This window comes from Carassius auratus, chromosome 9 (assembly GCF_003368295.1).
Source record: "Carassius auratus strain Wakin chromosome 9, ASM336829v1, whole genome shotgun sequence".
NCBI classification, from domain to species: Eukaryota; Metazoa; Chordata; class Actinopteri; order Cypriniformes; family Cyprinidae; genus Carassius; species Carassius auratus.
In genome coordinates this window covers 33,855,934-33,870,714 of record NC_039251.1, presented here as the reverse complement: position 1 = coordinate 33,870,714, position 14,781 = coordinate 33,855,934, and the positions used below count along the sequence as shown (strand labels likewise).

The 14,781-nt window shown below is 35.8% G+C and overlaps 1 protein-coding gene across 1 annotated transcript; it reads left to right on the top strand.

Moving 5' to 3' along the window:
• Window positions 1-542: 542 nt before the first annotated feature.
• Window positions 543-6,085, top strand: LOC113109116 (cell division cycle-associated protein 7). Its single transcript, XM_026272672.1, has 10 exons — window positions 543-695; window positions 1,478-1,615; window positions 1,736-1,864; window positions 1,973-2,206; window positions 2,901-2,978; window positions 3,208-3,402; window positions 4,073-4,207; window positions 4,316-4,465; window positions 4,650-4,786; window positions 5,749-6,085. Exons 1-10 carry the CDS (start codon window positions 684-686, stop codon window positions 5,777-5,779), a joined length of 1,239 nt encoding a protein of 412 aa, XP_026128457.1. The 5' UTR covers window positions 543-683; the 3' UTR covers window positions 5,780-6,085.
• The last annotated feature ends 8,696 nt before the right edge of the window (window positions 6,086-14,781 follow it).

Below are 14,781 nucleotides of genomic sequence, written 5' to 3'. Positions count from 1 at the left end.
TTTCCTTTTGTTTTTTCTTAAAGAGTTTATTATTTTTTTTAACTATGCTCAGCACTGTGATGATGATCATAAACAGAGGACTTTTTCAATTAAACCGTTTCTGCCTGCAAGGTAAACGTGGTTATATTAATATAGTTTATTATGGAGGACTATTTCATTTTTATGATATTAAAGATTTATTTATTATATTGGTGGAATTTTAAATCTTTGTCAATGTAAAAGATATTAATAAAATATAAATTTGAAATGAACTCTTCTTGATCTAGTCAGTATTTCGCGCGATTTATGTGTCCTTATGCTAATGAGCTCTGAGGTTTGGCGCCACAGCTAAAGATCCTATAAGCACTTTAAACCCAAAATAGAGCTTATTTTATTCAGTTTAATTCAAATAATCTTGGAATTCTAATACAATTTTATCAGCATGTTTATACTCAACCCATAATGAAACTGATAATGCAGTTCTTCTGTCTTCAGCCCTGTCGATTGCGTTACTTTATTAATTTGACGGAGCTTCCAGGACTCGCGTGTGGCGCGGAAGAGAGTCACGCCTCTTGAAGAATTACCCGCCAACTTCCAGACCAAACACCGAGCCACTGAGACACAACCACACACATTCATTTCACAGCGGACTGGGGCACGGTATATAAACTCACACCCCCTCAAACCACAGAGAACTCAACACAATGCGCTCCAAGGTACGGTAAAACACATCACCTCTTGTTTCTGTTGACCTGAAGAACCCCTGCTGTTGTGTGTGTTTGTTTGTGTTTTAGAATGAATGAATGAATGCATGCATGCATGCTCTCGTGGCGTGTGTAAAGTTTGTTTCAACGCTAATGAAGTGAATTTAACAGTTCAAACAATTCGTCATTTTATATATCTGTTTGGGACATAAATGTTTGTCCCATTGAAAAAAAAAAAAAAAAAAAAAAACAAGCTTTCAACATTTGCTGGTTTATTAAGCTTAGGCGTGTGTTTGGTGGGGGAAGGGTCCCCCCCAAAACTTTACAAAGCATCTAACTTGGATCAACATTTATATATAATGTAATGTATCAGTTTTCTAAAACAATTTACAGTTTGTTGACCCACTAAAGTTTAAGTAAAAAATTCTCAACGTTATACAAATAACTTGATCTTGCAAAAGTAACTTTGTGTAAAAATAAGTAAATACTAAAAAATAATTGTTATACATTTGTAAAGAGGTTAAATGTTTCTAGTTTTCATGGCCTCAAGACGTAGAATACGTTTAAACAGAGTGGCTTCACTTTTACTATCTATCTGCATTTCTTTTATTTTATGTTCTTATCAAATTATGATTTCCTGTCTTTAAAATTGCAATTGCTTGCTGTGTAGAGAAATATTAGAAAATGTACAGGGCCTGCTATTGCTTCCAAGATGCAGGTCTCAAACTGACCTCTGCAGATGCCCAGCCTGAGTTTAGACGATTTATCATGAATTTGTTGTATATTGTGCACAGAGAGAACAGGCGAGGTGTTCGCCCTCCACCAGAATGAACCTGCGCAGTTACAGGAGCACTGCTCTTCTTCCTATGGAAACCTCTTCCTCCTCAGACGACAGCTGTGACAGTTTTGGATCTGACGGTTTTGGGACCTCGGTATGACATGAGCATTTCTATACATTAAACTGGCCTTAACGATGCCCAAAAGATCAGAGACCGTTCTCTATTCCTCCCTCTAAAAGTCATTTTAAGATTGTTTTTTTTTTCTTCTTCTAGAAGAGGCCGCTGAGACAGACGAGAAGCTCTGCTCCGAGTGAGAAAGTGTTTAATATTTTACCTGTGACTGAGGAAGAGGATGCATGCAGCGGTTTTGAGAATGACCTGAACGAGGACATGACTGAAATGGTTTGTAACCACAGGAGACACTTCAGTCTCTGCTTGTTGCTTTATCATACACTCGGTTTTAAAAAGGATGAATGTGTTCAATTAATCAAGTGTTTTTTTTTCTCACAGAAAATGGACTCTGATTCAGAGGCCTGTTCGCCTCCCAGAAAAACTCGCAAATCGTTCACGCTCAGAGTAGCCATGAAGTTCCCGAACAAACGGGCCAGTCCCTCAAAGCCAGTGTCACCTGAGTCTAAACCTGAATCCAAACCTAAACCTGAACCCAAAGACCCTGAGTCTGACTCTGAGGGAGACAACTTCATGCTGAAGAGAGCGCTGAACATCAGAGAGAACAAAGCTATGGTGAGCAACTCTACTTCCACACAACTGCATCGTGCATTTAATTTGTCTTTTATTTATTTTTTAGTTGTATACAAAACTTAATTTTAGTATCTATTTGCCGTTTGAATAAAATTCTTATGATGATAGTGTGATTACATAAGCATGGTTCAATTAGTAGTAGTGAATGAAGAGGGATCATATCCTTTACAAGTGCAGTATGGAGTACCTCAAGGCTCAGTACTAGGGCCGTTATTCTTCACACTTTACATGTTACCCTTGGGAGATATCATCAGGAAACACGGTGTTAGCTTTCACTGTTTTGCTAAGGATACTCAGCTCCGTTTATTCGCAGCCTGACAAACATACAGAATGCATTGTTGGTTTGGAAAAAATAGGGAGTAATTTCTTACTGACAAATTCTGGAAAAAGGTGTTAATTATGGGACCTAAATCCTCTGCATGTCATAACCTAAAACAACCTCTAACACTCGATGGCTGCTCTGTCAGTTCTTCGTCATCTGTTGGGAACCTAGGTGTGCTATTTGATAGCAATCTTTCCTAATATATAATACATGTAATGCTTTATTGGGTGGTTGCTCTGCACGCTTGATAAACAATGCAGTAGTTAAAAATCTTACTAGAACCATTATTTTTAAGTGAGTTTTTAGTTTGAGTATGAATCCAGTTTTAACTGAATTTCAATCTCTTTCTTGTAGCTTGCTAAGCTAATGTCAGAGCTGGATAAGGTTCCTGGACTCATTCCCAGGAAGGCTGCTTTGTCACAGGGCAATACGGTAAGACTTCAGAATACTGTTATTAAAACAAGACTAAATTTGATTAATACTACTGATGATTAAAATTATACAAATTTGTGAAGATTGACTTGTTTATGCTAATGATACTGATATACAATTACACTATTACAAATAAGAAATACTTATTAATAATAAGCTATACAAAGCTACTAATTTGGTAGATTATTAGTTCTTGATTTGGCTGAATTTCCCCCTTCTCTCTGTGCAGCCTCGTCGTGTTCCCCGCCGCTCTCTGGATGCCAGCGGCGCTCGCCGGAGAAACCCAGAGCGAACGTCCCGTCCTCACACACGCTCCCGGTCACTGGTGGACGGACCACCCTCCCCAGCTCCAGAGGATGACCCGGAGGACAAATACAGCCTGGTCCGCAGAAACAGAAGTGACGACGATGATTATGAAGAAGAGGTGCGTTACTTCAGTTAAAGGGATAGTTCACCCCAATATAAATTCTGTCATTTAATTACTCACCCTTGTGTCGTTCCAAACCTGTAAATCCTTGGTTATCTTCAGATCACAAATTGAGGGATTTGTTATAAGTAATATATAAATATAAAAGTGCATCTGACTTTCATGAGCTGTAAGCTCTAATCAAAATTAAAACTAAAAAACGTTTGAAATGTTTTACTTTGAATGAATCTAGAATATATGAAAGGTTCACGTTCAACTGCACCTGCATAATAATAAAAAATATACAAATATGAGCAAATCTTTTTTTGTTGTTAAAAGTAACACAAGTTACCATAATTTAGTAATGCAAATAGTTTTTTTTTTTTTTTTTATATAAATGGAGTAATGCAATATTGTAATGCATTTATTTTAAAAGCAACTTTCCCCAACACTGGTCCACTGATCCTTCAGAAAGCATTGTAATGTAAAAAAAAAAATTCAACATTGAAAATTAAACCATGTCTTTACTGTCACTTTTCAGCAAGAATGCAGTAAATTGATCGAAAGCTTTCATTTCTTTGAAAACAGAAAATCATTAGAACAGCAGTGTACATGCAGCTCATATTTTGTCCTGTAAAGTTAAGGTGAGCACCACTGTATTGATTAGTATTTCTGTTCCCGCGAGCAGAGAGAGCCCCGTCGGCGCAGCTATAACAGCGCTCTGACGATTCCTCACGTCGTGAGGCCTGTGGAGGAAATCACCGAGGCCGAACTGGACAACATCTGTGTCAACGCCAGAGAGAAGACTTATAACCGGGCCACTGTAAGTCTGCTTCAGCAGGACGCTTCTCTCCTCACAGCATTGAGCTTCATCTCTCCGCTCGCTCGAAACACTGCAGACTCTTGATGAGCGTGTGCTTTTGTCCGACAGGGATCCACCTGCCATCAGTGTCGACAAAAAACAACCGACACCAAGACCAACTGCCGCAACCCAGAGTGTGTGGGTGTCCGAGGGCAGTTCTGCGGGCCTTGTCTCAAGAACAGATACGGAGAAGACGTCCGTGATGCCCTCCTGAACCCGGTTAGTGACGCTTCCATTCAGTCTCCTGCAGAGAAACCGTTGTGACTAGCTAGTTTCCACAATGATGCATTATACTAAGGTGATTATTCGGCTAGTTCCGTCGTTGTATGGGAAACGTGCACCACATCAGCTAGCTCTTTTCTAAGTGTTTGAATGGCGTTGCTGAAGTGTTGTGTTGTTGTAGGAGTGGCTTTGCCCCCCGTGCAGGGGCATCTGTAACTGCAGCTTCTGTCGAGCCAGAGAGGGCCGCTGTGCTACAGGTGTGCTCGTGTACCTGGCCAAATACCACGGCTACGACAATGTCCACTCCTATCTGAAAAGGTAATGGGATTTGTAGTAACCTAACTTTTGTTGCAGTATAATTTGAATGCTGTAACTATAAATATACAGCTGTGCTCCCAAAATCTCCCAAACGTTTCTGAACCGAAAGATGGATGATCTCTTCAGCTCACCAAGCCTGCATTGATTAGACCCAAAGTACAGAAAAGGCAGACAAATTTAGTTTTTATTACTTAAAATAACTGCTTTCTGTTTGAATACCTCTTACAATGTAATGTATTCCTGTGATGCGCAGCTGTATTTTCAGCATCATTACTCCTTTCTTCAGTGTCACATGATCTTCAGAAATCATTCTCATGTGGTGATTTGCTGCTCAAAACATTTGTTAAACAGCTGAAAATTTTTTCCCCCAGTTTCTTTGAATAGAAAGTTCAGAAGAAAAACATTTATCTGGAAAAAAAAAAAAATCTTCTGTAACATTTAAAAATGTCTTTATCACCACTTTTGATCAGTTTAAAGCATCGTTGCTAAAAAGTATCAATTCCTATCATTTCTTCCCCAAAACAATTATACAAACTCCGAGCTTTGGACGATATAGTGTATAATGTTGCAAAAGCTTTTTATTTCAGATAAATGCTGATCTTTCTATTCAAAGAATCCTGCGGGGGACAAAATAAACTAAACTCTTTAATAGGGATGATATTTCTTGAGCAGTAAAACATTATATTAGACCCTGAAGACTGGAGGAATGATGCTGAAAATACTTCACAGGAATCACCTTTTAAAAAATGTATTCATGTCAAATTTTCTGCTCTTGTGGTATTTTGGATCGAATAAATGCAGGTTTGGTGAGCAGAAGATAATTATAAAAAAAATGTGCTGCCTATAGACTGCATTTTAATGCTCACAAAGTTTAGGAAATGATTTTTCATGTTTAGTCAAGTCACTTGTCTTTCGGGTGGGTCTATGTAAGTGTAACCGTGACCTCTGACCTTTCTCCACAGTTTAAAGAAGGAACTGGAGCAGAGTGAATAATGATCGGAGCGTAACTGACGAGGTCCTCGAGGGTCTTAACTGATGTGTGATTCTCCGAGCGTCCTGAAACCTGCTGCAGGTTCAGTTCGAGACCGTTAGGAGCTGTCTACATGAAATCCTTACGTTTGCATTGTTTTAAATGTGTTGTTTCGCAGAGGGACTGTTTTTATCTCTGTACTGTATTGGAAACTGTTGGATGCAATATCTGTTCTGTTTGCTGTTTTTACCCTGATCTGTATGTTCTTTAGACGCTGTTATAACTGCGTGATGTACTGCTGTCATACATGAATAAAAGTTGTTTTTTAAGTTCTGTTCTCTTTATGGGTCGATCGAGGGGAAAATGTGTTCTTTGAAAATCTCTTATACCATTTTTAACAAGTTGTGGTGTAATGTAAATGTCTTCCCTCACATCTTCAATAGATGTATTTGATCATCATAAACCTTAGTACAGTCAAGCGATTATTAATTGCATCTAAAATAAGTTTGTTGCTCGATTTATTTTTATGTATAAATGCACAAATTATATGAATGTAAATATTTAAGTGTGTAATTAGATATGCACACACACATGTAAACGATTTATTTTGGATGAGAATAATCATTTGACAGCACTGTTAAAGATTGTACAATGTAAACTTTAATTTTTTGTAGTGTTTTTCTATATAAGCTTAACTCTGATCTTTTTGGGGGGTAGAATATCAAACCTGTGTTAAACGACACTGACAAGTCTTTATTTTACTCTTAGTTTTTCAAAATACTTTTTAACATTAAACTCTCTTTCTACTTTATGAAAAAGAAATGCTGTTATTTGGCAGTTAAATGCAAGTTCTCAGGCCAGTTGTACTAACTTGGTGTTTAGTTCCCATGTTTACCAGATGAATGGTAACCTCCTCTTGCATCTAACGTGAGAACAGCCCCAGCCAAACGTTTCATATTACATTAGTGTGTCCGCCTCCACATCTATCTGAGCAGAGATTCAATCAGAAAGGGGTATTGTGACGAGAGCATGCCCTTGGCTCGTGCCCCTGTGGGTTAAGAGGGCATGAGGAGGGGGCTATAACAGGAGGTTATACCGTGATGTACTGCAGTCTGCTCCTGTCCCTCATTAAGAGCTGCCACTAATGGTGTGGAAATAATTAGCAGACTCTAATGGGAAATCTCATACCTGTGAATCATTTTTCCCTGTTAAAGCTCTTTCACGAACATCAGCTCACACGCTCCTTGCTTTTTTCCTTCCTCTCATTCGGATCACCACAGAGTCAGACTTAATGATTTTCTGACTTAAAACCTTGCTTTTTGTACAATTTGCCTACACCCTAGTCACTATAGGTTTAGGGCCAGGATTCAAACGAATTGTGCAACTCGTAAAATATGTACAATTTAGCAAAAATTGTATGAAGTGAGGTCAACGAATTACTTTGAGATTGAGCTGTGATAGATGTCTTCTTACTAGTCATGTCAAACGATTAATTGTGATTAATCGCATCCAAAATAAAAGTTTTTGTTTACATAAAATGTGTGTGTACTGTGTATATTTACTGTGTATATGTGTATATATACACACACTCATGCATGAATATATTTAAGAAAAATGTTGTTCATATATATATATAATTTTATTATATCGATTATATTAATATAAAAATACACATGCAAATATTTTCAGTATATATATGATGTATATGTTTGTATTTATATATACATAATAAATATACACCATACAAACACATATATTATGTAAACAAAAATGTTTATTTCTTACCCAAAGTGTCCACACTGTAAACCCTAATGTTGTCATTAATAAAGAAATCAAGTTATCATAACTCAACATTACTTAAAATGCCAAGTTTTGATGTCAAAAATTAAACAGGTATGTTTTAATGAACTCATTTGGGAGTAGAACTGCATCCTAAAAATACAATTTGCACACTTTAAATAGCTAATACCATTCCCATCTGCAGTAACAGCATTTTAATATTGCATAACAACACTAAAACCCTGTAAACAATATTTTTTTTCACAAATCACAAACCATGTCCCTCCACACACTTTGACTGACTGAAGGACTGTCCCACATTAGGCTTATCATACAGTCCACCTTTACAAAACCATATTTCCTAAAGTGGGACAGTAGGAAATTTGATTAAAATATAAAATACATAGTTTATACATACAAAGTTATAAAAAATTTTGACTGACAAAAATTTAATAAGCACATTAGACCATAAAGTAGCAGGTTTGTTTTGTTTAAAATGAATTTATGCTCCTTAATGTACATTTGAGTTGTGATGTTATTTTGATCACATGACACCACAGCTTTGGTAACCCAGAGTTTCACTGGCATTCATGTATTTATAGGGGAGCTACAAACATGAAGTGTCCCACATTAGGCAGTGTCCGACTTTAGGGCAATTCACGCTAATGGAATTATGTAATTTAATTACAGATAAATTCAACTGTGATCTGTTACAGTTACTAAGAAAAGAAATGCGTAGTTAAATTAGTTACTTATGAAAATTTTAACAGTTACAAAGTGGGTTACATCTGAATTTTTGACACACTCAGACACGCACATTGATTTATTTTCCAAATTGCATATTTATTTGATAATTTGGGTTTATGCATATGCTTTATTTTTTTCTCCAAAGCATTGTTCTGCCAATGTTTCCTGTCATAGCTACATATTTGCAAAGATTTGACTTCAAAAACAGTTTAATGGCTATTATTTCTTTTTGGGATTTTAAATCAGACAACTATTTAACATGAGAATGAACTCAAAGTAAAACAAGGTGCTAAAAGTCTGATTCAAAATTAAATGAAATTGTTATCGCCTTAATTCACGTGATGAAAGATTTTACAAGTCTGACAGTAATTAGGGTTGACTGAGTACACCAAGGTTAACCCTGCCTGCTTTAAATGTTTCAAAATAAATAATGAGACAGAAAAGTAATCAAAAAGTAGGCTAATCAAATATAATCAGTTTAATAAAAGAATTGAAATAGTTACACTACTTATTACATTTCAAATAGGGTAACTTAACTTGTAATCTGTAACCTAAAACATTTCCAAAGTAACCCTCCCAGCACTGCTCAAAACCGTCTGTTTGTTGTGCTGACTGAGAAATGATTGAAGAATGATTCGGTGAGCGGTTCGAATCAATCCGAATCGATTCAGAATCCCGATTGACCGAATCACACTGATTCAAAAGAACGACCGATTCAATGCTGGCATCGATTCAACAAACACGGGACACAGATGATAGTTTCTCAGATCAAGCTTATCCAAGCTTAAACAAAGTTTCAGATTTTTTCTTCAGATTTTATTTAGTTTTTACAGTAGTAGCCCGTATTGTGAGGAATCACTGGCACTGTGGTGATTTGTATAAAATGAGAGTAAGGCTAATGTCATGTTTCATGCCCATTTTCCCCAGAATGCTCAGTTTTTAATTCGGAGAGTGAATCTTTTTGGAAACAAACGCTTCAAAAGTATGTATTTGCATAATAAAGATGCACTCGAAAATACTGGTATTAAATACCAATGATCATCCACTTTAGGGTGATGAATATTTAGGGAAATAATTGTTTACGACGCTCGAGCGTCGAGCTGATCTGGTAATCAGGCTATGAAATACAATATTTATTCATTAGAGCGAACTTAATGAGGCCTCGCGGCGCTAATTATGAAAAGCAGCGTAGCGCTAAATGAGCGCGCGAGAGACGGCTCGTGTGCGAGCGAGCGCGCGCGCGGTTCTTACCTGTTTCCCGCGCTGCGGGTCAGTGTTGGATATGCGCGTGATTATAAGCGAGGGCCCCATAAACACCGCAGCACTGCAGCACAGTCTGGCAGAGGCAGTGGCCCTGACTGCTGCTGTAGCCCTGATTAATAATGATGTGGAATATTGAGTATTTATTATGAGCATTGTTCAGATGTGTGCTTCTGTTTGCCTGTTGAGAAGAGACCAGAGGAGCAAATTGCTCACACAATCTCCCGCAGTTAAACATTGATTGAAAGAGCAGGAGGAAGAGAAGGGGAGAAATTAGATTTCTAGCTAGTTTATAGGAGAACACAGAGTATAATAAGATATATTTCACTTCAATAAAGGGATTAAAGCATTTTAATGCACTAAAATATTCTAGGATGCATCTTATGCTCCTACACTGACAGTGAATGCCTTCGATTCACAGAACACTGCCTTATAAACTATTACTGTTAACAGTTTATTACTGTTCACTGTTATTATTATAACACCAACAACAATAATATGAATAACCATAATCAGTATCATCAAAATAATAGTAAATATTTAAAATAATCAATAATATGTTTTTCCACTGATAAAAAAAATCTTACAAATAGCAAGCATAATATTATTACAGTTTATGCAGTATGTTTACTTTGCACAGTTTGCACATTTTCTGTATTTATGCATAAAATGAAAAATAAATAAATAAATAAAAACTGTCCCAAGAGTTTAACTTTCCATTTGCAATGTGATTATGAACAAAGGCAATTACAGACACAATTTGAACCTTTATTTTAATAGTATATTTTTCACAGCAACAACAACAAAAATAATAATCATAATTATTATTATTATTATTTGGTGGTGTTTATTATTATTTTAAATAGGAAGCAGCATGTACTGTATTCAGTTAAGGGCAAGCAAGTAGTGCATTCTGAAGTATTAGTCTATTATGAGTCCAGAAAATAAGTAAAAAATCATGACTTATATTACTTCTGGTTCATCTGTCACACTTAAACTAGAAGGTCAGGTGCATTGTGGGGTAAACTGTTCCATGAACTATGTTCTGTGGTAAAACTGAGCATTTTAGCAAATGCATTAAGTCATTTTTGATGCATACATATTATCTGCATGCTGTGTAATGGTGCTTGAGCAGAGCAGGTCACTTCTCTCTGGACTGGATCGTCTGAGGATGCTGGGACTGTGTGACAAGTCCCCATCAGTGTGAGTCCAGCTCTGTGTGCTGACGCTAACAGCAGCTCATGTCAGAGACGTTATCAGAGAGACACGCCGACTGCAGTTCTTCCATCTCACAGGAAATTGCCAACTCACCCTAACAAAAGAAAGCACAAGTGCACTCAGTGCAGTCCTCAGAGCAAGCCAGATTACATGACATTATAAACAGTGCATTTCTAGATACTCTCTCTCTCTCTCTCTCTCTCTCTCTCTCTCTCTCTCTCTCTCTCTCTCTCTCTCTCTCTCTCTCTCCTGTGTCATTAAGGTTATTTGAGAGACTTTGAAAAAACAACCTCACATCTAGATTAATACCACAGAGGGATTAATGTGATAATATATAGATTTAGAAATACGATTTTTTTTTTTTAAGTTAGTACATTTGGGGTATATTCTCATTTTCAGCCACAATGTTAAACACAGTTATATACGGAGCATTACTCAGTCATATAGTGCTGAAATCCTATTGTCTTCCAGCTCAGTAGAAATACATCTCCAGAGAGAGCTGGTCCTGTGGTGTGTGTGTGTGTGTGTGTGTGTGTGTGTGTGAGGAGGTGCAGTGTTGCTCCTGAAGGGGGAGCTCTGATACAGGACACTGTCCTCACACCTGTGGACATTTAAACCCTGATGTGAGTGCATACAATCCTCATTTTTGTAGCCTAAAATTACATTATCATCCAGGAGGGTTTCAGCCCCCAAAGGGAAATTACATTTTAGGTTAGGCTGATCGCTGGTCAGTGAAAACCCACAATGGTGCACCTTTTATACCAAGCAAGAAATGTTTAAAAATGTTGTTAATACAAAACTACAGCTGCAAAAGCCTCTAAAACCTTTAAGTGCCATCTGAAATATTCATCTAAAATGAGCATTTTATTCGGCTCCTAGGTTCAGTAATTTGACTCTAATAGCAATGTATAGGTCCTTGTCTATGCAATTAAAGTTAAATAACTGAAAATACGCCTCATTAAAATGCTCATTTTAGAAAACTAAATATATTCCAGACATACAGAGGATTTTGCATCTATATATATATATATATAAATGCATTTATTTGATAGCTTGTTTTTTGAGAAACTGAACAAAAAATTATCTTGAGATAAGTAAAGATAATAAAGAGTAACACGTAAATCAAATTTTTTCTTTGCAGGTACAGTAAAACTTTAAATGCCTTAATATATATATATATATATTATTTGTTTATTTATTGTAGATTAAATTAAAAAGTATTGGAGATTGGTTAGAAATGGTATTTTCTTCATCATGGGCTTCATCATATTTTGTGAACATATTGAGGTGTTGTTCAGAGTATTTTAATGCAGATCACTCGAAATTATTATTTGTTTGCAAACAAGAACATCACATATAGAAAGAAGACAACGCACAGCTTCTGGAGTTGTACATGTCAGATGCTCAATTACATGAAATATCATCATCAGTTTCACAGTAATTAAACCAAGTGAGAGATGATAATTATTATTAATCAATCTGATGCGCTACTGCAGATCTATGCTATAAGCTTTTAGATTCTGAATTAGGTTAAACTAAATGGTCTTAACTTATTATGTATTTACATTTAAATGAATCATTTGATACAATGCATGTTTTTACAGTACACTTATATTTTTTTTTAAACACCTGCATTTAATTACATCTGTAATTAATTTCTGTAATTAGTTTTATAATTAGACTGTTGACCCATCCTTAAACACCAAACCTGTCCCTTACCTCACCTCAACAGCAGCAGAAGTGTTTTTTAATATAATATGAGCACAATGAGTGCATTGTACTTATTTATAGATTCATAAGTTCATAGTTAATGCCACCCAATATAAAGTGGCACCTGAAGAAGGATTCTTATAAATGATACGTAATATTTCTGGTGCTGTATTTGAGCGGGACAGTGATGTGTGAGCGTAAGAGAGAGCGTTTCTCTCTCAGCTGTGATGTGAGGCACTCGTGAAGCTTCATTCGTTTTTACCTCATTAATCTGCTCTCTCATAACCTGTAACACACATTACACCACAGGCCCGCGCCAGAAAAATACACTGTATGATCAGGATTGTTGGAAAGTTGGAAAAACAAGTAAACATTTCACTCACTTCATTTTAACTCAGTTGTTAGAGTGTTTGAAGAGATATTATAATATATTGTAATATATATATCATTCATTTATTTTCTTAAATATTACATTTATTTGATTAATTATTACATGCATTTGATTAATTTATTATATAGTCACTTACGAATGATGGCCCTTTTACTCATCTTTTTGTATCACATACAAAATTCAGAATGATACAGAAATATTTTTTCTTCCCACATTTCTATTTATTTATTTATTTATTGTTTAGAAGCTCTTTAAAAAATAAATAAATATATATATATATATATATATATATATATATATATATATATATATATATATATATATATATATATATATAAAATAAAAAAATATATATTTTTCTTCTTTTGGTGAAAGAAGTACATAGATGGTTGTATGTCAACAGAACTCTATAAGTGCATGTATATACAGTATTAAACTGGCGAATGGGGGATTAAAGAAGTATTGAATAATGTTCTTTCACCCCATTTTAAATTCTTATAATTCAATGAAATGATACATTTTTGTGAATTTTTTTAATAAAAGATCAAAAGGATTAACAGTGCAGATGAATTTTCACAGCCTTCTTTGATCATATTTACCAAGGGTGCCAATATTTTTGGCCATGACTGTATGTATGTATGTATATAAATATAGACTGTAAAAAGAGGTTTTGTTGGTGCAAAATGATGTAGAGAGGTCGGTTCAGTGCATTGCTCAGATACACAGATTCAAAGTTTTCTGTAGGTTTGATATAATAAGGATTGTAACTGAATGTAACCAATGCCTCTGCTTGAGAACACAAGTTGGTTTCTGCAAAACAGGGCCACAGCGTGTTGACTGAATCCTCCCAAAATCCCAGAAGTAATGCATTGTTTAAAAACCCCTAATATATCCCAAAGCTAAAATAATTTAAATAATACATTAAAAATTGTCACAGGAAAAAAAAAAGTAATTGCAAAATATCAAATTACACCCTGGAGCTTGATATTTAACCAAACATGCTCTGGCTGGTTAGCTTCTGTCACAGAGGACCAGGCCGCCACGCACACATTAATTTCTCCTCTCTCAGAGGCAAGAAAACAATTAGGTGTCTGGAAACACATTTCACCATCAGCCACTTGACACAGTTTTGGACGTATCACAGGGGCAACTGTCTGCGGAAGGGCGAGAGACAAAGTCATTACCCTCAGACTTCTAGGAAAAGCTCAGGAGTTAAAAACGTTTCAATTAGGAGTGATGCTAAATATCTAATGCAGTGATTTTCAAGCAGAGCGTCGTGACCCAGGTCTGCTCTGACAGCAGGGGAAACAATGCACATAACTGAGTGAAAACCAACCACGTAATCAGTCATTGGTAGGAGAGCTGAAGAATTCAGCTTATTCTTTGAAGGATATTTTACATTTGACACCAAGGCCATGTGTCCAATCTGAAGTATTTTGGTACAAATTCACATTAGACACTAGACACATTTAACAGATACACTCGTCCCATTAATAAACCATTAATAAAACTATACATAAAAATATAATACATTACAATCAACATGTATCATAGAAATATAAATAAATCCTTTACATATATATTTTTTTTTTTGGGGGGGGGGGGGGGGGGGGACAGGTCTCTATCCCTATGTATGTCACAAATTGCAGAAAAAGAAATGGTTTCAAATACAAGATATGAAGTCACATGTGATATATAAAGCTGCAGTCACATTGCAATTATGATCAATTTTGCAATTGCAACATATAAAGAGGCAGAAGCAATAAGCTACATTACTAAAAAGAATATCGCAATAATGGAATAACATTGCAAGATCAATATTTATCATTGTAATACATTTTACAGTGGTGAGATATGAAGTTACAAATCCTTCTTTCTTTCTTTCTTTCTTTATAAAAATAAATAAATCAAATGCTAGAA

Bases quoted from the DNA above. Each gene is read 5' to 3' on its own strand.
- LOC113109116 (XM_026272672.1), top strand. The intron at 1,865-1,972 runs GTTTGTAACCAC...TTTTTCTCACAG, and splicing joins ACGAGGACATGACTGAAATG to AAAATGGACTCTGATTCAGA. The intron at 2,979-3,207 runs GTAAGACTTCAG...CTCTCTGTGCAG, and splicing joins CTTTGTCACAGGGCAATACG to CCTCGTCGTGTTCCCCGCCG.